Consider the following 26857-nt stretch of genomic DNA (forward strand, 5'->3'; position numbering starts at 1 on the left):
TCTACTATTGCTAACTGGAGGTGGAAAGCTAAACTCTTGGAGCAGAATGAGATTAAACCCTTTAAAATGCTGTGTAATAGTCTTAATGAGCCATCTTTAAAAGGCAATTATAGTGCATTTTCAGCAGCCTCTTTCCTGAACAACGGTTGTGATGAGACCATCTCCCATGGTAATGGTTTAATATTATTTCTAAAATCAGTCTTATTTGAGGGATGTGGCATGAAAAAGATCTGATTACTAGTAAAGTTATTTTTCAATGTGTCTCTTTAAATGATAAAACTATTGCCATTTCAAACTACATTTGTGCGTGTGTGCGTAAAGGTTCCTTTGGGGTGAATTGTAATATAAAGGCACTGCCTTGAAACTCATTAGTAGTAACTTGGCTTCCTTAGGCACGGAGGTCAAGTTTCAGCATGAGGTATGTAAAAATAAATAATATAAAGCAATGATAATAATAGTAATTACAAATCGCTCCCAAAGAAAATATTCAGCAAAATGGTTCCAAATGTGCATATATTATTTTTTTTATCATGTCCTTTAAAGATGTAGCCTAATGTACTATGTAATAACGGAAGCACATGAATTAACACCTAATATCATCAACATGGAAATGCTCAAGTTATATAAGTTAAAAATAGAGGGGAAAATGCCATTTTTCCTTAGCACTCTGCAAGTGTCACAGATACAGCCTCGTGTTAATATTAGAGACTGTCAGAAGAGACATGAACTCCCCCGACTCCAGCCCTTTGCTCCACGTACTAAAGACATATTGAACATTTACAGCTTGCAAAGACGACTTGCATCTCTACTAGAAGCACAGAATGACACTTGGACAGTTCGGTGAGAGAAAAGCCTGAAGCAATAGATGAAAATGGGGCTCTGACCTTCCTCGCATATTTCTCCTTTGTATCCTGGCACACAGATGCAGACTCCCATGATGCAGGTGCCGTGACCGAAGCATGTTGGGTCAATGCATTGCTCTTCTGGAACGTCGCACTCTGGCCCCTTCCAGCCATTTCGGCAGACACAGTGTCCTTTCTCGTATTCTCCATTCCCGCCACATAGCACAGGGCACGAATCTGAAGGTTGGCAAATGAACTTGTAGTGTTCTCAGAATGCTTTTAAAATCTCCAAAGGGGCATTACTCTATTGATTCTTGTATAATATTTCAGGCAAAAATTTGTACTATTTCTGTCTTAGCCTTTATTAAATAAACACATATTTGTGATTACAGACAGAATTTTCCTCTTTTATGGGAGTGGGGTAAGGATAAGATATAAAAGTATCCTGAGTGGAAAAATTATGTCAAGTATTTGTTTTTGATCCCACCATACTCTTAAATAGCTATTATTATTATTATTATTATTATTATTATTATTATTATTTCAAGCTAGGGTTTTTTTTTCCTCTTATGGCTTTTCTACCTCAAACAGATGTATGTTACTTTTAGAAAGAAAAACCTGAAAAATGTAAAAACTGACAAATAGGGGAGTTATTCATATTATAAAACGTTATCTTTAAAAAGCTGTACATTTAAAAAGATTTATGCTGGGCAGATGTCTATTCCCATGACACTTCATGCAGATCTTTATTAGAATACTTACTCTGCATTGTCATTGTTCGCTCCCTATTAAAACTATGGGCTCCTTGAGGGCAGGACCTGTATCTTCTGTCCTATTCAATTTATAATACCAGCCACCATCTTTACTCCTAATCCCTACATTTGCCAGATTTATCATGCTCCTGGGAAGCCAGCAATTGCCACAGAATTGTAAACTGAGCAGAATTTAATCTAAGGAAACTGAGTGGCTGGGAAACCTGAGATTAAAGCATTAGCAGACTGAGAACTCTAAGAATATATTGAAAATGAGTAGAAAGCACCTCTAAGGTAATAACTGTAAGCCTATGGGGAAACTCGGTGTGATTTACCCAAAGCTTTTCAAGAATTAAACTATGGGCAAATCTAGGAAACAGTAAAGTTTGCCAAGCTTAACTTCTGACTTGCCAGTCTACTTTCTAAGGCTACTTACCCATTCTGTGATTACCTATCCTTTCCAGTCTATATGGGTATGTATAGCAGTTACAGATTATCTAGGTACAAATTCCACCCTATTTCATCTCTCTGAGGTTGTTTCTTTGCCCACTAAACTGGTATAACAGTAGATCTACTTCATTGGGTTATCACAGTAAGTATGAATCAGAAGAGGTAACAAAGTGTTTAGAACAGTGTCTGGCAGAATAAGTGTTCAACTTTTGGTTACGGTGGTGGTGGTGGTGGGGTGGATGCTGCTGCTGTTGCTGTCACTTCTACTGCCACTTGTCCTCCTCCTATTGCTACTGATCCTGAGTTCTCAAATTAACATGTATTTCCCTACACCAATTGGAGTAAGAGAGCAACATTACCTCTCGCACAGTCAGGCCCAAGGAATCCTGGAAAACAATGACAATGGCCAGAGATACACTCTCCATTTCCATTGCAATTGGTTGAACAGTCATCCATTATTTCTAGTAAAAGAGAGAAAAAGAAAAACAAATGAGCAAACTTCCAGGCTGTAGAGTCCTTAATTTTTTTTTAATTGCAATACTCTGGGCTTGTAACAATATTGCCCTCTGCTTTCTTGGAGCACTTACTGTTTAAAATCAGATGCCAAAGATTTTTGTAAGATCTCACATTCAGCACCAAATTATTAAAAGGGCCCTGGATTTGCTGAATTGGCTATTCAAGAGTGAAACTAAAAACCAATCTCATCTCTAAAGTGCATAAAGGGTCTAGATGAATTGTATTCTTATGAAATGTTCATGACAAAGCTTAAAATGTCCTAAGATTATAGGACATTTCTCAAAAGCAAAATGGGCTTAAAAATGCAACCCAAAAGACTAAATCTACTGTTTACTTTTTAAAATTTAGGTTGTAGCAAATAAAAAATTTCTTTTCTAGCATCTTAAAATGTGTAATCTACTACCTTGACAGCTTAAATATGATAATCAGTATTTCATTTTCATTAATAAGTGACAATGGAAGGCTTTTAAAGTAAGTGTTCATATTAAATTCACCACCACTAAAAGCATTAGAACCTAAGTATTTTGTTGAGAAATGCTTTCTTGACTGTAAATGCTTATCAGTTCTCTGCCACTAATTTCCCTTCAATCCATTCTTAGAGAAGAATAGGTTTCAGGGGAATTGAGAAGGCTTTGAAGGTGCCCATAGGTAGTTCTAGTGACATAAAGATGTGCAGTGCGACAGAACTTTGATAAGTCTTGTGGTAAGTAACTTGGCTGAAGAGGTATGAAGTTATACAAAAGTCAGACTCTGACAATGAAAAAAATTATTTCTAGTTTAAAATTGTATTTGAGTATAATAAAATCAAATTCCAAGTCCATGAACTATTATGGTATGTGTGCTTTCTTCTTTCAGTTTTTTTTTTTTTTTTAATCGTCTTCTCATTACTCTTTCTGGAAGTTTTCTATACTTAGCATTCTTGGATTCAGAGTTTTATGTTCTGGCCCATTTAACTCATACTTCTCGTATGTACCAGTTTTTCCTTTTCAATCCAAATTATCTACTTCATCTAGTTTCACTTGCATAAGCTATTTCCAATTAGAAGGAGATATTCTAGGAAGTGGTCTTGGCATCTTCCACTCAACTATGAGAATTTATAATGAAGGTCGAGAAATAGCATTTCTTCAAATGTGGCCTTTTGACCACCTGTATCAGGAGGATCACCTGAGGCACTTAAAATGCAGATATCTAGGCTTCTTTCCAGATCTACTGAATCTGAAGAATGCAGCTCAGTGATCCACATCCTAAAAAGAACCACCTGTGACCCTGCAGATGCTCACCACATTGAAGCATTGAGGACCAATGTTTCCAATAGTAAACCTCCATAGTTAGACAACTTCTGATCTAGATTTGGAGTTCAGCCTTGGGTAGAATAAAAGTGAGAGGAAGAAAAATGGTATCTAGTTTATTCAGGGAATTCTTAGAAAGCTGAGAATAAATCCAGTCACTGTGTGGATAGCCACCCTATTATCACTCAGAGAAGATTCTTTTTCTCACCCCTGTGTGAATACATCAGATAGCTTTTTGCAGGTTTACGGTAAGTTATTCTCTGATTCCTGTGTTAGAAAACTGAACTGGGTAAGAAATTTATACATGGCATTTGCTGAACTACAACTGGTCTGGCAGAAATGGAGCATTTGACAAAGAGCTACCCATTTTTAACTTATTAAAACATTAGTTATTTTCATAAAATAATTTATTTAAAAGATCATTATGAAGAGGCACAGAGAGTTATTCCCATTCAAAGATGGAACAATCATTTCTTTATTTTCTATTTAATCTATCTTTCTTGTACTAAGCAACAGTGGCAGTTCTTAGATCTACATTTGGATTTCCCCTGCTTGTGAATAAGAGGCCATGGAGGAAGCTTTCAAAGGTAAACATAGTTGAATTTAATTTCACACCAGCTCCTATTGACAACTTTATGGAAGCAGCCTTGTGGGAATGTAGCCATTGTAGAGAAATGTTTAATAAAGTTTGTTATCAAAATAAATAAAAATCCCTACATCTTATTGACTTATCTAAGATCTGTCCCTGGGCCCCCACTGCCACACAGAGCTTAACACCAGCAACGCAAATGACAAGGGAAGGCAATATAGGGAGGTTCTGGAAGCTGCTCCCTCTACCAGGTATGACAGAAACACTGGGACAGCCTAGGGAATCTAGGAGGAGGATGGCTATAGCCTAGGGAATCTAGGAGGAGGATTACATAAGTAACCAGTCATAAAAAAGAATGTGTTTGTCTATTTTGGTTGGCCTCCATGAAATTTGGCCTTCTATCTTTTTAATCTTACTTCAGAATCACTTCCTTGATCATTAGAGTTGAGAAGGATTTTAAAGTTCTCTTCATAAAACTCTGTTCTTATTCTAGAGTCTAAAGCCCTTCGGTATCTGCATCTGCACTGATGATGGGTTTTGCTTCTGGCAGGTTTTCTTATGGGAGAAACTAAAGGTAATGATTAGTCTGATGGAATAATTTCAGTATAAAGGGCATGGGCTTTGGAATCAGACATACTGGGTGTCTCAAACCTCAATTTTGCCACTTGCTGGCTGTGAGAGTCTATCAGATTATTTACTCATTCCAAGCTTCCATTTCCTTATTTATTAAATAAATATCACAACACCTGTGCTATCAGGGTTGTGATGAGAATCTAACAATATAACTGAATGTAAAGCATCTGGTACAGTGCTTGGGGCAGAATGGCACTCCATAAATGGTATATATTCTCATGTTACAGAGCAAGTTGGCTGAGATTAGGGGATATTGACAACTCTGTCTATATTACTGGAAAATAATATATATTAATACGTCAGTGGTTAGCCTATATTAGTCATTCAATAAATGTTGGTTGTTAATACGGTCTTGATCCTTATTAGCAGTGGACTAAATATAGTTAATATCAATCAACTGCTTCTTACATTATCATGAAAGAGAGAATGAGCAGCATTTAGCGTAAATTCATACAAAGCTTAAACTGTTTAATCAAATATATTAGCTTCTTTTTACTATAATTAAGATAAATTATAAAAACATAAACAAATAATGGGGAGAATTTAGAGTAAATAATTTAATACCTTTGATTTTTTTCAGAAATTTACTTGGATTCTTTTTAAGTGGAAATTGCAGGATAAGTGTGTCTATTGCTTCAAGAAAAGTAAACAAACAAACAAACAAACCAAACCTGACTAGCATTAAGGAAAAAGCAAATACTTTGTTGCATATGAAACTGACAGCTTGATATCTGGATAATAGGTATTCTTTCTCAAAGGTTAGCTTCTTTTTGGGAGGAAGTAAGGGAGGGAAAAAACTTCAAGCATGTTTCTGGGTCTATTGATTTTTGAAAGGTTAATAGTTGGGTAAGTGTTTTAACTTCAGCTCAGTGGTAAGGATAACAGGAGGGAGAAAATCTTCACAAATATTTTAGGTCTTCTAACTGCTGGATTTCTTAGGAGAAACTCAACCTCTCATAACTCATTGGCATTTGCATTATCAAAATTGGGACTTGACAGAAAAATATCATGAAAGGTACATCTGAGAAATCTGCTCCATTGAGTCTATGAGTGTTGCAAAACAGTGTCATGGCTTAAAATATTTTTTTCTAGTTTAACAAATATGTTGTCTTTTGAAGATGTAAAATCAGTGCAGTTTTTCTCTAGGGGAAAAAATCATCAGTGCATTTTTATAGCCTCTCTGATTACTTTAGAGGGAAGTTTTTGATAATCTTAATGGCTGGAATACCATTTTCTACTGACTCAAGGTCTTTGGCATCAAGTAAAAATAGAACATAATTGTTATAAAGAGCAGATGGTATATCTATTAACAGTCAACACATCTTCCTAAACATATGGTTGAACAGGTTAACTAAAGGATAAGGTGGTGAGAGTTGTATAGAAAACTGACAGCTGTAAAGTATTTTCCTTTCTTTTAAAAGACATGTGTTTTAGGAAAATTCACACAATAAAAATACTGAGTCTATGAGATGTTTCCCTTCAAGGCTAACAAATTCTAAAAAAAAAAAAAAAAAAAAAGATTTTGAGTGACCCAAGTTATTGTCCTTAAGACTCTGGTCTAAATACTCTTAGGTTGTATTTTGAAGCCTTAATGGTTCTAGAATCAGCTGTTCAAAAGAAGAACTGGACTGATGCTAGTTCTTCCATTTTAAAAGGTATTTATTTGCCTTTTCTTTTCTAATAGCTCTTGAATTAATTGAGATTATTCTGCTTATTCCCTATTTCATTGAAGTTGTTGATCTATGCAGCCTTGGTAATGTTATTATCCAGGTAATTATTCCCGTTGAAAACATAAAAATGGTACAAGGCAAATATCCTACAATAGCAGCAAATAATGGAGCATTTAAAGAATCTTAATCAGCATTTAAACAACACTAATGACAACAATAATATAAGCCTTTCTCATAGTGACCTATCTTGAATAAGGACTTTAAGGCAGAATGAGCAATGAGTTTAAACAACATCTGTATCACTTTAATCACTGTTCTCTTTCTAGAACCATACTGTTAATTCAAAATAATAGTCGACAGCTTACCAATTGCTGTAGTTAACACGAAAACTTGCTCCATCTTTTTTCCATCATTGTAAAATGCCAGATACCAAGGCCCTTGGTCCATATACTCTATGAAACCTGTCTCCTGCAGTGAGGTTAAGATCAGGTTCCGAGGGGAGTGCTGGGTATCATCAGAGCCCTTGGAGTCCTGCTTCACCAGTTGTTTTCCATCCATCAATTTTACAAAATCAAACTGGAACAAATACACATACAAATATGAGCTACTTACTTTTACTTCTAGACTAAGGAAAAACTTTAACTTCAATTGCCCTATTTCATACTTCATACTTCTTTCAGGTAGGCAAAATGAAAAAAGAAGTTATTTGTTCTTAAGTATACTTAAACACAAAAGTATATTATTAATTCTGAAGAAAAGCCCCACTATATAAGTGCCATAAACCTTTCAGTTTGGAGTATTCAAAATAATGGTCTAAAAATAAATAAAACAAGAAATAGAAAAAAATCTTATTTAGTATTTGGCAAGAGAATCTTGATATTTACTAAAGTATCAAATAAAACATATTCAAAACTACACATTCTCCTCAAAAATATGATCATGATCTTCTCTACAAATACAAGAGTTTTGCAGTTTTTAAAACAAATAGTAAAAAATTTGAGAATATTCATAATAATTTACTACATTTTTGGTAGCATATTTAAAAATCTAAAGGACCCCCTCCTTTTTTCCCCTAATCAGTGGACAAGCACATGGTACACTTTTCCCTTGGCATTTTTTTAAGTCACATTTGAATGGCATTCTAACTCCCAGCTTACTCCCTTCCAGAAGGTAAGGTTTGGACTACAGTCGTATCTGTTGAAAAAAAAGCAATCCCCTGATAGTTATGATCCTTATGCTACTTCTTAGATGGAGTAGGGCCCCAAATGGGTTCATGTAAGGAAGAGATAAGGAAAAAAATGAGAGAAATCAGGTGGCTAATATTTATGAAGGGCTTTGTAAATCATAGAGGTTTTACATATTTGAGTTATTATTAACAATAACAAGAAAAAATTTCTACCTGTAAGATAAAACCTGCCTTTTGGGCTCATTTCCCTAATAGATTTGCATTCTTCATTGGGACAAGGATTCAAGGCCATATGGAGCCAGCTAAGGTGGTGTGGGCCCAAAAGCTAAGTAAGATGAGGGTGTGGGGAAAGCTCACAATTATCCTATTCCAGGAAATATAATTCAAGTTTCAAGAATATTTTCTTAAACTTTCTTTTCTGAATCTGCTCTGCTAAATGCTATTGCTTATTTTTCAATGTCATTTTTTCCTATTCACTTGAGTGTGATTATTCTGGATATTTGCTCATTACAAACATGGTCTGCCTTCACCTTTGACTCCCACATACTTTACGAGTCCCAAACCCTGAAACAATTCATCCCACCACCCTCTAAGAGGACCAAGAAATTCCTATAACATCAAATACCTGAGTGTGTGTAGGTGGAATGTTTCTTCTGCCATAAATCCCCAGCAGAGAGTCCTTGGCTAAAGAAATATTGAATTTCAGATATATAGGATGGTGGATAGTAATCTGGAAACGCCAGAATAAGCCAGGTGGAATGGTCTGCATGACCTGTGCACCAATGTCAACTTCTCCAGTGTCTATCGCCCGTCCCTTCTGAAACACTGGTTTTAAAGGTAAAGAAAATTGCACATAATATTAATCTCAATCTTTATAAAGCAATGGTTTTTAGTTTTTCAGAACAAATATATCGAAATGACTTACTCAGCTCTTTTTTCCTCCCCACTCTAACTCATAATTCAAGGCTTTACTCAAATTAAGTATCTTCCAAGGAGTCTTCCCCTTCTCTTGAACAACTATTGCATTTATTTCCATCATTTGATTCATTTTAACCATTATTTACTGAGTGTGGTCTGGGGAGCTATAGGAGATACAACAATGAACAAGATGCAGTTCTTGCTTTCATGGAGCTTTTTATATAAGAAAGGAAATAGGACAAGTGCACAGATAGCCACATTGTAAAGGAAAATAAGTGTTCTGGGTAAGGGTATTTGGTTGGAGGATACTCCTCATTCCTAGCTGTCTCTATGCCCTTTATCTTCCTTTATTTTTTTCTTAGTACTTATCACCCTCTAACATACCACGTATTTTACTTATTTATTGCCAATTTTCTACCAAGAGAATATAAACTCCACGAGGCTGTGGCTGTTTTGTTCCTTGCTTTATCCTCAGTAACTAGAATAATGTACACAAATAGTATGTGCTCCATACATATTTATTCAATGAATGAATGAATGAGAAAAGGGTATTTATGGGAGGTAGTATGGAAGATGGGCCTGAAAGAAGGGAGAAAATTTCAACAGAGCTGTTGAGAAGAATATCCCATGGGGAAGGAACATTTTTGTAACAAAACAAAGAGGAGAGAAACTTGTAAAGCTATGGGGTAGGGTATGTGTCTATACAGAGGAGCAGTTGGAGATAGGGCTGGAGGAAGAGAATGGCATCATAGGACCTTGAGTGCTGGTCCTGAAGGTTTATTGCGTAAAGGATGGAAAGCCATTAAAGGTTTTGAAGAAGAGGGGAGATGTCTGGGTACATTAGAAAGACTCTTCTTGAGGCAGAAGGTAGGATGATTTAGAGCAAAGGAACACAAGAATGATAGAGAATTACTGAGCAATAACTCAGGTGAAATGACATAAAGATCTAAATTTAGGGTAGGCTCAATAGTTCACATGGGATAAATCCATTCCAGTCAACTGTAAAATAAACTAGTGGGACTACACCAAACTAAGGAGCTCTGCACAGCAAAAGAAACAATCAATAAATTGAAAAGACAACCTACAGAATGAGAGAAAATTATTTGCAAGCCATATATCTGATAAGAGGTTAATATCCAAAATATATGAAGAACTAGGTGCCTGGTGGCTCAGCGGTTGAATGTCTGCCTTCGGCTCAGGGCATGATCCCAGAGTCCCAGGATCGAGTCCCACATCGGGCTCCCTGCATGGAGCCTGCTTCTCCCTCTGCCTGTGTCTCTGCCTCTCTCTCTCTCTCTCTGTGTGTCTCTCATGAATAAATAAATAAAATCTTTAAATAACAAAACAAAATATATGAAGAATTCATAAAATTCAATAGTAAAAAAGCAAATAATCCAACTCAATAGCAAAAAAGCAAATAATCTAATTTAAAAATTGGCAAAGGACTTGAACATTTTTCCAAAAAAAGACATACAGATGGCCAATAGACACATGAAAAGGGGCTCAACATCACTAATCATTAGGGAAGGGCAAGTCAAACCCATAATGAGATATCACCTCATACCCTGTTAGGTTGGCCATTAGGAAAAGGAAAACAAACGTTGGTAAGCGTGTGAAGAAAAGGGAACCATTATACACTGTTGGTGGGTATGCAAAATGGTACAGTTGTTTTGGAAAACGTATGGTGGGTCTTCAAAAAATAGAACTATCATATGATCCAGCAATACCACTCCTGGGTATATACCCAAAGGAACTGAAATCAAGATCCTGAAGAGATATCTACACATCCACATTCAATGCAGCAATATTCACAATAGCCAAGATATGGAAACAACCTAAATATCCTCTGATGGAAGAATGGATAAAAAATGTGATATACATACAGGCAATGAAATATGCAGCCACCAAAAAAAAGGGAATCCTGCCATTTGCAACAACATGGATGATTCTGGAGGGCATTATGTTAAGTAAACTAAGCCAGACAGAGAAAGACAAATAATGTATGATATCGCTTATGTGTGGAATCTATAAAAGAATAAAAGCTAGTTTCATAGAAACAGAAACAGAATGGTTGCTAGGGCTGGAGGGAGGGGGAAATGGGGATGTAGGTCAAAGGGCACACTTTTTAGTTATAGTAGAGAGTTCTGACAATCTAACATAGAACAGAGTGACTATAGTTAATAATACAGTATCATATACTTGAAAGTTGTTGAAAGTAGATCTTAAGCATTATTATCACACCAAAAAAGTTAACTATGTGAGGTGATGGATGTGTTAATTATCTTGACCTTTTTAATCATTTTTACATTGTATGGATATATGACATCATCATGTAGTATACTTAAATATATACAATTACAGTTGTCAATTTTTCCTCAATAAAGTTAAAAAAATCACATATTAAGGAAGTATAAAACTGGGTTATCCTAAAGAATGATATAAATATCTATGAACTTCAGATTATTATAAAATTTAAAAATCTTATTGTACTTTCAAGCATAAATACTAAAAAATAAAAATTTATTTTTCAAGCTAGTACAGAGAAAATAATACTGAGATAAAAATAATTTATCTAAACTAAGGCAAGAAAGAGAAGGCACAGACTAGATGGATCAGTTAGAAAACATGAAGATGGACAATAAATTATAATAAAGAGCAACGAACTAAATGCTTATGTTAAAAGGTAAGCTTCATCACTCTGAATTAAAAAGTAAAATCTAAAAGACATATATTTTACAAATATATACTTAAAACATAAAGATACTGATTTGTAATAACAAGCTATTTTCTTGAGAAGAAAAAAAAGAAAGACAGTGTAAAGAAGATTCTAGAGCAGCGTTTCTCAAACTCGAATGTGCTTATGGAAGGGCATCTTGTTAACATGCAGATTATGATTCAGTAGGTCTAGGGTTGGATATTTCTCACAAGCTCCCAAGTAATGCCCATGTTGCATGGTCCACAGCCTACACACTGAGAAGCCAGGTTCTTAGGACACTGGGGTGCTAGGTATGGGGGCTACGGAAAGGTCAAAACTGACCCTGTGGTCGTGAGTTTGGGTGACTCACACAATGCCAGTAGCAAAAACAAGAAACTTAGAAGGAGCTGGTTAGTGGGAGAGGATGCTGAGTTTGGACAAGCAGATCTTTGTTATTTCTTGCCATATTTTCGAATTATTTTCAATGTGCCAGTTTACTATATGTTTCTGTGGAATTCTCTGTTAAGTGGTGGTGGCGAATAGAAGAGGAGGGGCAAGAATTAGTTTGTCTTGGGTTTAAGCCACAAGGATCACTCTTCAAGAGGGAAAATTCAATTTGGCCTCATTTCACACTGTCTTTATATTTTTCGATCATCAACTCTTTCTCCACACCAAACACAGTTTAAAAACACACATGGTCTTTGTCCTTTGTGTTCACTTGCCATAAAATTAACGTCCCATTAAGAAACACACCTGCGGTGGCTTTATTCAGAGGCCAATGCCTTGCAGCTTTTAACTCCCTAAAATACCTCCATTATCGCTTTTTGTGTTAAGGCCAAGAGTAATAACTATTTTAAGAATGTTCGCTGTTAACTGTTAATAATAGATTTCAAATGCAATTTTGAACATAATTATGTATTACAGGACACATAATTTTGTGGAATTGACATTTATAATAAAATATGCCCTTTGAGATGATAAATGACCAACTGAGGACCTTATTTTTCACTGAAAGTTACTTTTTCCCATGTGAGACAGACTGGTCTTGTCCCCAAAGGGTTGATTATGCATTTAACTCTTTAGGTCCTGGAGCTGACAAATGTCTTTAAAGAGCAGACAATTAATAGACCGTGTTTATGCGGATACTTCCGTCCTCAACTTAATGTTCAGTTTGTTCAACTGCTATCCTCATCAGGGGCTTTTATCACTTCTTAAAATGCATCATTTGGTTATTCAAACACTATTATAAATATAAAATAATTTAAAATTAGGTTCAACAAACACTATTTTAAAGGTGCTGTGAACAGCCTTTAATGAATGCAGACACTGTCATTTTAAAAAATCAGGGCAAAACTGGCTGATGGACATTAACCTTTATATACGAGCCTTACCAAATGCTACACCATGTCTTCCTTCTGCACTTTATAGCATCATATACTGCATAATGAGGCTACTTAAATGTTATTCACTAAATCAAAAGAAACTCGTGAAGTTGTGTTATTGGAGCTTCCTGGTTACTAGCATTAGTAAATATCTGAAGCATATATACTCAGTCATTTATAAAAATGATTTCAAAAGACAATCTTACCCTTTGAGAGCCTGCATCACAATTAAAACAAGATAGATGAAGAGACATGACAACATGAATGAACATGTGGACTATAATTTAAATAAAAATAGCAAAGCAAGCTAGTTGCAGCAATTTGGTATTAAAGAGAATTTCTTACAGCTTGCAGATGGAAAATTTCTCAGCCTCTAACCTTTAGATTTGAGTGCATCAGAAAGGGAGACATCTCCCTGTTAGCAATCTATAACACTAAATAGCCTGCTCCATTTTATCTTTTCTCAAAATTTGTTATGGGTTACAATGTAGTGGTTCTCGGTTAATTTACTATTTAATTTTTTTTTCTTAATGCAGTTCAAAGTGGAAAACTAAAGAGAAGAAAATGACACACAGAAAAACAATACATAATGTGATTTCAGGAAGGCATTCTGCACCTGTATAAGTAAGTGGAATAATTTTGGTCAAACTTAATATTGACTCTGATCCTTCATTTGCAAGGTGTCAGAAGCAGGGTTAAAATATAGCACGAAGGTACGGATTTTGTAGCATTCAAGTTTTAATTGTCATATAATCACTTCAATTGCTATAGCACATCTGAAGGTGCAGGGAGACCATATTCTCCAGTAGTAGAAGACTCCCTTGCACAAATGCCAGAGAAAGTGCAGACAGCCCTGGATCATATCAAACTGTGCAGTACTATGGTTATTACAGTCCCACCAATATCCAACAATTTAGTTTGAGCTAAACACTCTCTTTATAGCTTACAACACAGGCATAAACTGCTGAGTGGTAAAAAACAAACAAACAAACAAACAAACAAACGGCAGATAGGCTGTCTTGAAGGATGGCAAACTAACTCACGGTTGCTTAGTTCAAAAGGAAAAGGTCAAGCTACCTGGATGGTAAATACAGAGGCCTGGAATTGGTGACACTGTGAGCAGTGGTTGTCTTGACTAAACTAAGGCTTCATTATCTCTAGACTCAGCCACATACCTGAATACTAATAACATAATTACTAAAAAGATTGTCCTTATAAGATGGGGTAAATAACTCTATTCTGGACACATACATGCATTTATTTTTCCTACTTAAGGTAGCTAAGCTGGATTTAATGATTCTGCACAAAACTCAGTGAAACATGAGTAGAAGATACTGACATGTAGGTATTAAAAAGATTCCAGTATCAGGTCTTTGTGTAAAAATGATTATGGCATTGTCCATAACAGCACTCTTAGCAGTCCTTTAAAGGCATTTGCCAGTTCCATAAAATGTATCTAAGCTAAGAAGATTCCCGTTTTATTAACTGAAGGGAATGTTGTCCGAAGGGATGAAAAAGAAATATGCTTTAAGATTGTATTTGCCTTCACTTCATCATATAGCACGTTCAGAATCTTCAAAAGACTTCAACAAATACCTTTGGAATGGTCTTTCACCTGAATCAGTCCTAGTGTATGTCTCATGGCTTAAGTACCATCTCCCTTTTGTTCCTTCAAACATAATAATTGTTTCATAGTAATAAATCATTATGAAATTTAGAGTATCAGTGCTTAGAACAAAATGGGGAGGTGAAATGAACCCCTAATCCCTGTGATCAAAAGCTGTGAAGAGATATAAAGGGCACAGTGAAAACCTATCCTACCCTTCACATCTAAGTAGCCATGTATAATTTTCCTTATACAAAATGTTGAAGGAAAAATATGTATTCAACTCTCAGTTCTTCAGGGACAGATTTTCCAGATTGTGTATTACACGTGCTTTTTATTTTGGTTCTATAGCCCAGGACCGTGCAGAAGAAAGAAAAGGAAGAATGAACCTTGTACATAATAGGTACTTGGTAAATATTGTTTGGATGAATTAATAAAATAGTAATATTGATAATTTATTTCATGATGTTGATAATTTATTTTGACATTTTGATACAAGGTTTAGTGGGAGGAAGAATTGACACATCTTCACATGGAGACTTTTAGGAATTAACTGTGAATAAAATATATTTAGAAATAAAATACCCCTGCCATCCCGACACTGATAACAGATAGCTAATTGTGCGGAAAAGTCTATTAGCAAATATTACACTTGAGAAATACATTAGTATGTAAGTGTAAACAATTACGTCGAGACACTGACAGACTTCAGAGTCCAGTACAGAAGCTCTCTAGTATTATAAACATCTTCTCAGACAGAAGTGAAATGGTATTGTCAAAATCTCACCATTAATTAAAACACTAATTTTGAATTGTATCTGACCCTGTATTATCTGATTGTTGAACATATTATTGTTTAAAAGACATAATTCTTGTTGTAGAAGTCTTTCTTTAAGATTTGCCATAAGGATCTCCACTTTCTCTAAACATTTTTAAAAATCTCACAGTTCTTATGGTGTGTTATAATGACCACTAAGTAGTATTCACAAACATTGGTTTCCAAATTTCACACTCTCCTGACTTGACATACAATCTCACACAGCAAAACACAAATTATGTTTGTAGAATATCAGTCTGTTGATTACTACCAATGGTACATAATGTAATCAATCTCTTTAAACTTTTTTGGTGAAAATTTGAATCGATATAAAACTCAAATTTATCATCATCACATTTTTACATATTTAAACATTGACTCAGAGTCATGGGTCAACATGGTATAAAACACCTCCTTAAAAGAAAATAATATTGCCACTAGCAAAAAAAAAAAAAAAGAAAAAAACATATTCAAAGGTTAATGAATAAATATGGAAACACGCAGTGAAAAGTCAAAAAAGGAAATTAAAAAATGATTTCCATATCAGAAAGGGAGACAGAACATGAAAGACTCCTAACTCTGGGAAACGAACTAGGGGTGGTGGAAGGGGAGGTGGGTGGGGGGTGGGGGTGACTGGGTGACAGGCACTGAGGTGGGCACTTGACGGGATGAGCACTGGGTGTTATTCTATATGTTGACAAATTGAACACCAATAAAAAAATAAATTAAAAAATCATTTCCACTTATAATATCATCAAAAAGAATTAAAAACTTAGGGATAAATTTAACAAAGAAAGTTGCAAGTTGGGGCACCTAAGTGGCTCAGTTGGTTGAGTGTTGAACTCTTGGTTTCAGCTCAGGTCATGATCTCAGGGGGGAGTCTGCTTGAAGATACTTTCCCTTTCCCTTTGCCCCTCCCCCCACTCACACTGGCTTGCATACTCTCTCTCTCCATCTCTAAAATAAATAAATAAATCTTTAAAAAAGTTGCAAGACTTGTACACTGAGAAATACAAAACATCACTGAAAGAAATTAAAGAAGACCTAAATAAATGGAAATATCCATATTCATAGATTACAAGATTTATTATAAAAATGGCAATACTTCCTAATCTGATCTACAGATTCAATGCATTCTTATCAGAATTCTAACTACCATTTTCCAGAAATACATGAGCTGAGCTAAAATTCATATGGAAATTCAAGAAACTCAGAATAACTAAAGCAATCTTAAAAAGAAAAAAAGGAAAACACTGGAGGCCTCACACTTCCTGATTTCAAAACCCATTAAAAAGCTACAGTAGTGGTGTTGGTATTCCGATAGCTATATAGATCAATGGAATAGAATTGAGAGTCAAGAAATAAAATATCACATTTATGGTCAACCGAATTTCAACCAAGGGCACCAAGACAATTCTATGGAGGAAAGAATAGGCTTTTCAATCAGTGGTGATGGACAAGTGGATATCCATAAGCAAAAGAGTGAAGCTTGAACCACTCCCTCATAACATATACAAAAATTAATTCAAAATGGACCAAATATCTACATTTAAGAGCTAACCTATAAAATTCTTAGATGAGAACACAGGCATAAATCTTTGTGACTTGGGATTTGGCAATAGTTTCTTAGATATGATTATCAAAAGCACAAACAACAAAAGAAAAAAGAGATACATCTGACTTCATCAAAATTAAAAACTTTTGTGTCTCAAAGGACACCATCAATAAAGTGAGGAGACTGCCTACAGAATGGGAGAAAATATTTAAAAATCATGTATTGTATAAGAGGCTTAGAATCTAGAATACATTAAGAAGACTTACAAACTCACCAAGAAAAATACAAATAAACCAATTGAAAAATGAGCAAAGGATCCAAATAGACATTTCTTCAAAGAAGAAATACAAATGGCCAATAAGCACAGAAAAAGAGGCTCAAAGTCAATAGTCATCAAGGACATGCAAATTAAAACCACAATGAGAAACCACTTCATACCCACTAGGATAGCTAAAATAAAAATGAGAGATAATAACAAATGTTGACAAAAATGTGGAGAAATTGGCACCTTTTTATCCTTGGGTTCTCAAAAAAGCCGAGCACAGGTGTTCTAATAAAAACTTGTATGTGAATGCTTATAGCAGCATTACTCATAATGTTCCAAAAAAGATGAAAAATCCACAAAAGGTCTGTCAATTGATGAGTGGATCAACAAAATACAGTATACTCGCATGGTGGGATATTATTCAACCATAAAAAGGAATGAAGTATTGGTACATGCTACAACATGGACAAACTTTGAAAACATTATGTTAACTGAAAGAAGCCAGACACAAAAGAATACACATTACATGATTCCATTTCCATTTATATAAAATGTACACATAGGCAAATCTGTAAATACAGGAAATAGATTAGCAGTTGCCAGGGCCTGGGGAAAAGTGGGGATATGGAGTAACTGCCAATGCCTATTGAGGTTTCTTTTCAGTGCGATGAAAATGCTCTAGAATTAAACAGTGATGATGGCTACACAACTCTGAATATGCTAAGAATCATCGAACTGTACTCTTTAAATCAGTGAATTATATAGTATGTAAATTATAGCTCAACAAAGCTGTTCCAAAAGATATGGTTATAAGTTAAAAACTGGCATGCACAGCCTGCACACACACATACATACAAACTGTATGAACTGCAATAAGAGTTTTGATGTGTTTCCAAGTAGTTTTAGATGGTCATCTGCTACCTAGAAGCCAAACTGTCTCCTGGCCAGTATTTAGAACATATAATTGGTAGTACACAGCAGGGATGCCTATTTTCTATATTTTTATACATGTTAGATGTTAGTAATATGTAGGTTATTATGATCACATCCTTCTGGACTTTGGGAGGGTGGCAGGGGGGCTGGTCATGGCTCAATTTATCTAGCACTCCCTTTTGTATCTTAGAATGTAAAGTCCCCAGAGGATAGGGCAGTCATGGCTGTCTAAAATCTTGACATCTACCTGCTGGGCATTTAATAAAGGCAATTATATTATGACCCATCTATCCCACAGTTAAGAGTGATAAGGGGGTTGTACATCCTCTTGTGCCAGGCCTCAGGAAAAAGAAACAGCCAGCAGAGGGACCAGTTCTTGTGGGTTTTTATATTTGCTATCACCTTTAATTTCTATCTTTAAGGAACCCAGAAAATCTTCAGTTGTATCAAATTAAAACTCCTTCTTGCAAGCAACACTCACTGTAGATAGTAACAATAGTAACAACAATAGTAATACAAAACCGGGAGAGACAGTACCATCTATGGAACACTTACTGGGTCCTCTTTTGGAAATCCTACCTCTCGTTTATTTCTGCAATAGCAAAATGCCTCTCTCATACTCGGTGTGCCGTAAAATTCTGTGTCCCACTTTCTCCCCGAGGCTCCTCCCTCCTCTTTTCTCCTGTCCAGACTTTGGTCCCTTCACACTCTCTTTTCTTACTGGCATCTTCAATGCCTCCCTCTCTACTGGTTTCCTGTTCTTCATCTTCAAACAAGCACAAGTCTCTCTTTAAAAAAAAAAAAACTAAAATGACCCAACTGCCCCTTCATCTAGTTATCATACTATTTCTCTCCTTGCTTTTCTTGCCAAGCTGTCTCCATCTGCTGCCTCTATCGCTTCATTATCCCTTTACCACTTAGGCTAGTACCATCTGCATTTCCCCCCCACTCCTCTATTCATCCATTCTCCTAAATACACACTCTGTAAGGTCAATTTGGATTGATTTTTCTGGTTTCTCAAGGCCCAGCTCAAACTACTCCTCTAATAAACAATCATCTTTTCATCTTTTGTCTTTTAAGCCTCTTAGTCACCTGACCATCTTATTTCTATTGCTGTGCACCAGTTGGTTGCAGGTTATTTTGCATTGTGCATGCATGTGTGCCTGCTTGCCCCAGGTCTTCTGTTGAATGGGGCCTTTCTCGAGGGCAAAAGCTATGTCCTCTGCTTCATTTGTGAGCTTTCCACAGTCCTTCATACAGTTAAAATAGCGTCTCGACTCACATAGCACTAAAAATCATGAACTTCTATGCTCGTGAATTCTAAGATTTCATTTTTCTTCCCTTGATATTATCTTCACAGAGAGTTTGGGGTGGTCAAGAGTCATTTTTCCTACAATATGACTTTTTGCTTTTATTCTTCCCTTTCTCTGAATGACACTGGCAATGGGAATATGGTATCTGTGTACAGTTCTGATCAAGATACCTTCGGTGGGATATATAATGGACACAGCAAAAGGCTAATAAAATGACTAAGGGAAAATACAGTTACAAGACGAGTTCTGAACTAAGACCAAAGGCTCATAGTATTAGAAAAGTGAAGACTAAGAAAGGATATGTGATTATTTTCTACAGGATCGCCAAAGTTATACAAAGGGAAATGCAGACAGGTGCATTAAATCCTGGAACTCTGAGATTTTGTTTTCAAAAGTAAATCTTACCTACGAGAATTACCTATGACTTCAGGCAAAAGCTAGTGAGTGTTTGAACTTCCTCCAAAAATAATATAGGCAGAAAGATATGAACAGATACTCCACAGAATTAGAAACACACGTGGCTGGTAAATTTCCACACTGCACTCCCCCATCCACCAAAAAATACTATGATGTTATAAAGATGTTATGAGAGGATCCCCTAGCTATTGAAGGACTACTCCAGAAGGATCAATATGCCATTCCACAGCACACCACTCAGGGGCCCTTTCATATACGTACCATTAGGCTAGAGGGACCACAAGGTAGCTACGTTCTACAGGAAAGGTGGTGTATTAGTCAGACAAACAAACAAAAGTAAAATGAGGATTAAAATGAAACCAAGAATGAAACATTAAACATATATGACCAAGGACATTTAACATGAATTTTTTATACCATAAATAAGTTTGCCTTTTAGCATGGTGAACCCTTTCCATAAATCTGTTTTAGAAGTCAGGTCTCCAGTATGCTTTAGAAAAGCCTTTGTTAAAACTGAAGTATATTGATAAAGTGATTTAATATAGTAGAAAACAAGCTGCAGCACTGTAGCGGGGCCCCCTGAAACCTTGTATTAGAGAAACATCTATACAGCATTATAGGAAACATTTACCGTAATTTGCCATCAATCTTTAAAAATAATAATGTTACGCTCCCAACATGGTTGTCTTTGTTAGTGCATTACTACTATTTTATTTATGTGGTTTGTTGTGCTTATATGAATTATTCCCAAGCCTACTACCATGTCCTGGGTTCTAATATTCTTTAAGTAAAAGATACTGAAACTATGGGTTGATTCAAAGGGCAGTTGAGTGCATTTTCATATCCACATGTCCTATGAACCGATATTGAAAAGCCACAGAATTATACTGCAGGAATGTGTTCTATCTGAATGAATGCACAATGATTACCACAAAATGAATCTACCTACTGGCCAGGTCTGTGAAATAAATATCAGTGAAAGTATAAGTAAATCTGGAATTCAAGCTTTCATTTAAAGTCCACAATTGTCACTGAATAAATTGCCTTCAATATAAATATGCAGCAGGTAAAACAAAACAAAACAAAACACCCCAACAACAACATGGCCAAAAAAAAAAAAGCAGTGCACACACACACACACACACACCTTCCAGCTAGGTTTACAATGAAAGGAGGTCGGGAAAGGTACATTTAGGCTGTTAACTTTCAATTGCCAAAATGTGTGTGTTCTGCTTTGAGGAGGAGGGAGAGTCTTGCTAAACCTAGATCTTTGGAGGGAAATGCAAGATTTGCAAAGTACTCTTAGAGAAAAGATATACATTTGACCATATGCATTCAGATTTTTAATCAAGACAGCTGTTACTTAAACAACCGGCCTTGAGAAAAGAAGTTTAAAAAGAAGAAAGAAAAGGCTCAAAGAAGGGTATTGAGCTGACACTAAGGAAAGTCTGGATCCTCATTTCAGCTATGCCTGTTATGCAAGTCAAGTCTCTTAACCTTCTTGTGTTTTCCTTTTCAAGTGTAAAACAAGGGTAACAATAGCTGCTACAGCATAAAACTGTTATGTGGATAAAAGACATTAAAGTATTTTGAAATTGTAAATGCTCTCTAAGTGTAGGCTGTTATTGTTACATACATGTCAAAAATCCAAACTTATAAGGCAGAAAACTGGGAATTAATTATTTGAATTATAACAGAATCCTCTGCAAGCAATTTAAATGGCAAAGTGGCTTACAAATTTTACAGACATACATTTCAACCATTTTCCAGGAGCATACATGCCTTTTGCAAAAATAGGTCCACTTTTATTTGGAGTGGCTAATTGTTCTTCCTCAACTGCGGAATTCAAATCCACTGACTCATAATGTACACAGCTGGAGGGGACCTCAGAGATAAGCCAGTCCCACTGAGCATCACCCCTTATTTGTCAAAGCTTTAACAGCTGGGAGGAAAATGGAAAGCAAAGAAAGGCAAGGGGGAAGGCAGGGCGAAGTGTGCCAGGAATCTGACCCTCTTTCCATTTTACCTGCAGAGTGGTGGCTTTTATCTGTTTTTTATTTGTGCTTTCTGGGTAAGATTTAATTTGCAAAATGTGTTTCACTGCCCACTATCCCTCCTCCACTCTCCCAAAAGTTTTAAAGCTGAAGGAGAGCAGAATTTGCCACCCCACAATATTATTCTTCGACATAAGGATCATCTTGAAGAAACAGCAGACATAGAACAACTATGCAGAAGTTCCCCTTTTGTAAGGGGACATTTATGTCTCTCAGGGAACTCGCCATCCCTAAGGGTGTCTCCCTCTCTGTACCAGGAAAAAGAGGTGTCTAGATCTCTAGAAACTCAGCAATGGAGAAGGAGAGGACTTAAATCTGCCTACCAACCATACTCCAGCTCACAGTGCTTTGCCTGACAGCCACCCATGACTGGCTCCCCACGCTCCCAACATCTTTTGTCTTTAGCCAGAGAGGGTATTTAAGGAGGTGGCTTGGGCCATTCCAGGAGTTACTCAGCTTTCCTGGGTCTCTCCTGTGTATGTGGGGGGCATATGTTAGTAAACTTGTTTGTTTTTCTCCTTCTTGTTATTTATTTATTTTTATTACAGCAGGGGTGGGTGGGGGCCTCGGCTAAGAACCTAGAAGGTTAGAGGAAAAATTATTTTTCAACCCTTACAAAGCCAACTGCCTTTTTTTTTTTTCAGAGAAGAAATAGGAGGCCAGAGAGGTGAAGCTCTAGTCATTGCTTGGTCTGGGCTAAAGCATCTTCACGACAGACTGTGAGCTGTGTCATATCAATCAGCTATATGTTGTTTCTATGGTCATATATTCAGCAGACATTGAACTGGAAAATATATTTCCCCCCCCCTTCAAAACTTTGTGGGGACAGACCTTGTAGAATGAATTTAAGAGAAATGCTACTTTCCCCCAAGGCCAGACTTTTGCCAAATTATAAAGGAGAAAAAGGCTGACTTGAGTATCCATTAGCTCTGTCTCTCCACCCACCTTTTTTGTTCCCGTGCTCTATTTTGGCATCCACCCTGCAGGAATTCAGTCCCGTCAACTAACCGATAAACTTCCTCATTCAGATAACCGATGACAATGTTGGACTTGACCTGAGCCCTATGCTCCTGGACAACTGCTGGTTAAGAAATCCTCCCAACCTTTTGCTTTTCAAAACCCTCTCATTCTTTTATGTTTTAGAAAATGGCTTATTGCAAAGCAGACGAAAAACCAAAAATAACCCCATTAAAAACCTGTTCTCATATGATTATTAGATATGGCTCTCTGCCCACCCTTTCTCATGGCTCCTGTAAGAACTGTAGAAGACTCCTTTGTTGACCTGTAACGAGGCCAAACATGTACCTTTCCCCTTTTGCTGGAACCTGCTGTAAGCCCAGATATAGACCCTCCAATGGTCTCTTCTTTGTCTCATAAATAATTATCTGACATTACAACTATTTGTTTCCCTTCAACCAGCTAGACACAGACAGAAACATTTCCTGCTCAGTTGACTGACTGAGACTTCCCAGGAGTACAAAACAATCCCAACTGTAAATCATTCCACGTATTTCTTATCCACTCCTCCTATAAAAGTCTAAGACAAAATCCACTTTGCTCAGACACCCTGATCTTCCTATCTGCAACGCTTTCCATATTGCAATAGCCTGAATAGAATCAATTTCCCTACCTATTCAGTCTTTGCCTTTGATACTTCCTTAGAAAATCTCTTGAGCAATTTATATGTTTAGTTTGTGTTATATTATTTCAGTAATAGATGAGGGAACAGAAGAGTTGGAATCAAATGTCCTCTGTTCTAGTTCAGATCTTTCTGTGTGTTCTTGACCCTTCTGGATCTCCATTTCTTCATCTTTAAAAAAAGACATTGGATTTGATAATGTTCAAGATTTTAACATTCCATATTAGTTGATAAATTACACCGTAATTGTTTTTAGTTCAATTTATGTATGTGACATGACTCAGGCCTGTGACTAAGTCCTTTACTTTTTTCTACTGCCTGCTCTGTTTAAAGTAGTCGTTACATAATGTTTATTAGTTAAGAGAAAGAGTTGAGTAGTCTGTAAGCCTCTAAGGTAGTAGGGGATGTTTTAGTATAATACCTTCAATTCTATAAATGTTTATCGAACAACCGACAGCTGGTTTTCCTGGTAGGTTCCAATATGTGATTGTGACTTATGTCTTCTTTTCAAATTAAATTCAAATTATTCAAATAAGTTTCAAAAATAAAACGTTAGCATATGAAATGTCTATAATCAAATATTCTGTTTTCTTTCATTTGGAAAACTAAGTGGTGAGAAAGTTCTTTAATCTCCTAAGGAGAAGCAGATATATATAACTACTGTTAATGGGGAACCAATGCCAGTAGAAATTGATTTTTTTTACAGTGATGTTCTATTTATCCATCACTTAGATGATAAAGATGATAATTACAAAATGATAGATATTGAATTGTTAAGGAAAGAGAGATCAAACTTTAAAAAGAGAAAATATCTAAATTCCAAGGAGGCCATCATTTGTGGAAAAGCTGATAGTTCAAGAGCAGGATCTACAGTACCTACTGGGATGTCACTAAACTAATGGGATGTACCCTCTCAAGGTAATTTTCCAACAATTTGGTCCAATTATAATTACTGCTAAATTAAACAACGTGCCTGGCATTGTGCTTTACAACCATTATCTCACTTGTTCTTTACAACCAGCTTATGAGACAGGTACTATTATTATCATCTCCCTGTTGCAGATAAGGATATTACTTCAGCAGGGTTATATCAATTCATTGCCTGAGGTTGGAGAGTCAGGAAATGACACAGTATTCAAAGCCAGATCTGTCTGACTCCAGAGTCCAGGCTCTTAACCACAGTGCTACATTGCCCAATCCTCTAGGAAAGTGAGGAAAATAATGTAAAAAGGATTATCTGGTTTTTAGTTTTATATTTTAATGCATACAGCATCATTAAGACAAGCTTCTACAACTGTATTTATGGGGTATGTGATGTCCAGAAAATCATAAAAGGATACAGCTGACCAGTTGAAAATATCCTTCTAGGTATATTACATCTTCTGCAACATTTGGTTTAGTATACACATGGCATTATAAAACAGGAACTATGTTTTTACTTGGTGAGTGATATTCAGTAAAGACCTAATACAGCAGAACTATGATGTGCAGTTACAGTTAAGGTTTTGTTCTGACTGACATAAAAAGTCAATCTAAGATAACAACTTGGTATATATGGCACCAGCCCTTAATGATTTTTCTTAATAAAGTATTAAATTGAAATTGAACTTGGTTTGGCCTGTTTGTTGTTATAATTGAGCAGAAACTTAAAAAAACATTTTTTCATTTATGAAATTTGTTATAACACATGAAAAGATAGCTGTCTAGAATTTTTCTAAAATCTATCACAAATAGACCCTGGTGCTTTGCTATCATTGTGTAAAGTGTCTTTTGTGGTTTTCATATATCTTTCATGTGTAGATTTCAGTACAGTGTAGAGACAAGGCTCCAAAATCAGACCACCAGTTTCTAGATCTGTGGCCTTGGGCAAGTCGCCTAAACTCTCTGTGCCTCTGTTTTCTTATTTGGAAAATGAGGGCCATAATGTTGCCTTCATAATATAAGATACATTAAGTGTCTGGAGCAATTTTTGGCACATGGCTAATTGTGCAATAACTTTCAGTCATCATCATCAAACTACTACTAACCCTTGAACAATGATGGAGTTAGTTGTGCTGATCCCCTCCCTCTCAATCCCATACTGTCAAAAATCCTTGTATAACTTGTGACTCCCCCCAAATTTAACTACTAATAGTCTACTGTTAGCCAGAAGCCTTATCAATAACATAAACAGTGAATTAATACATATTTTGTATGTTACATGTAATATATACTAGGTTCGTACAATAAAGTAAGCTAGAGAAAAGAAATGTTATTAAGAAAATCATAAAGAAGAGAAAATATATTTACAGTCCTGTGCTGTATTTATTGGAAAAAGTCTGTAGAGAAGAGGACCTGTGCAATTCAAACCCGTGTTGTTCAAGGGTCAACTGTACTTTGTGGAAGGGAATTACAGATATCTGAATAAGAGTAAACAAATGAATATGCTCTGGTGATGACTATGTGATCACCTTCTGTCTAGCATGCTTCATTTTTCCTCGAACAGATAATTCAGGATTTTCCAGTGTGAATGGCAAGAAACCCCTAGGCACCAAATGGTGGCTTTTGTACTTACAGAAATAAAGGAATCAAAGAGTAGGAAAGAAGGTAAGAGAGAAAAAGCCCATGTCCAAGTGCACGTAGACCCTTCTCTCTGTTATTTCTGACCCTCTGCCCCTCTCAGCAGCAACAATGGAATTGCTGGGAAAGGTCAGCCAAGGCTAGAGACAGTATTTCTAAATGAGGACGTAAAGCAAACCGCATTGTGAATCAAAAACTAGGACAAATCATAATGTTTTCCTGAAACCTAAGCATGAGTTTTTACTGAAGCATAGTCCAAAATAGAATTACATCTTCAAAATCAAACAAAAACAAAACAGCAAACCCTACCAATAACCCCGCAAAGAAACTTAAAACACAAGTAAAGATTAGTAATTCAAACAACTACAAAACAAAATAGCTTGTTTTGGCAACTAACCAGCCGAAATAAGACTGTCTTATCACCCTCATAAAATTGTAAGTTTCTTGAGGGCAAGGTTTGGGTCATTCATTCATTCATCTGTTTATATGTGATCTCCTAAAAATATTTAGGACTGTACTGGCTCTATATTGTGTTTTCAATTTCTGCTTTTGGAATTGACATCCTGAAATTGTACATTGTTTGAGTCCCTGTGTGCTGAATCCTATTTCAAGAGAAATAATAATACAAACTTTCAGCTATTTTTAATACCTGTATATCGAGACTAAGATCATTCAATGTGAATAAGATGTTAGGAGTGGTGGTACTGTGACATTTATTGTAAATAAGTCAGGTAGTTCAAGCTTATGTTGGTTAAATTGAACAATTCAGTACTCAAA

The 26857-nt window shown here is 36.0% G+C and overlaps 1 protein-coding gene across 3 annotated transcripts in view; it reads right to left on the bottom strand.

Moving 5' to 3' along the window:
• Window positions 1-26857, bottom strand: part of TENM1 (teneurin transmembrane protein 1) — a 794660-nt gene that overhangs the window by 251525 nt on the left and 516278 nt on the right. For all 3 annotated transcript variants that reach the window (XM_025431163.3, XM_049107241.1, XM_049107240.1), the window contains 4 exons: window positions 8553-8752; window positions 7107-7317; window positions 2404-2505; window positions 885-1079 (listed from right to left, as the gene is read on the bottom strand). In XM_025431163.3, the coding sequence (XP_025286948.2) occupies window positions 885-1079; window positions 2404-2505; window positions 7107-7317; window positions 8553-8752 (708 nt within the window). The remainder of the gene's footprint in view (window positions 1-884; window positions 1080-2403; window positions 2506-7106; window positions 7318-8552; window positions 8753-26857) is intronic.

This window comes from Canis lupus, chromosome X (genome assembly GCF_003254725.2).
Source record: "Canis lupus dingo isolate Sandy chromosome X, ASM325472v2, whole genome shotgun sequence".
NCBI lineage: Eukaryota > Metazoa > Chordata > Mammalia > Carnivora > Canidae > Canis > Canis lupus.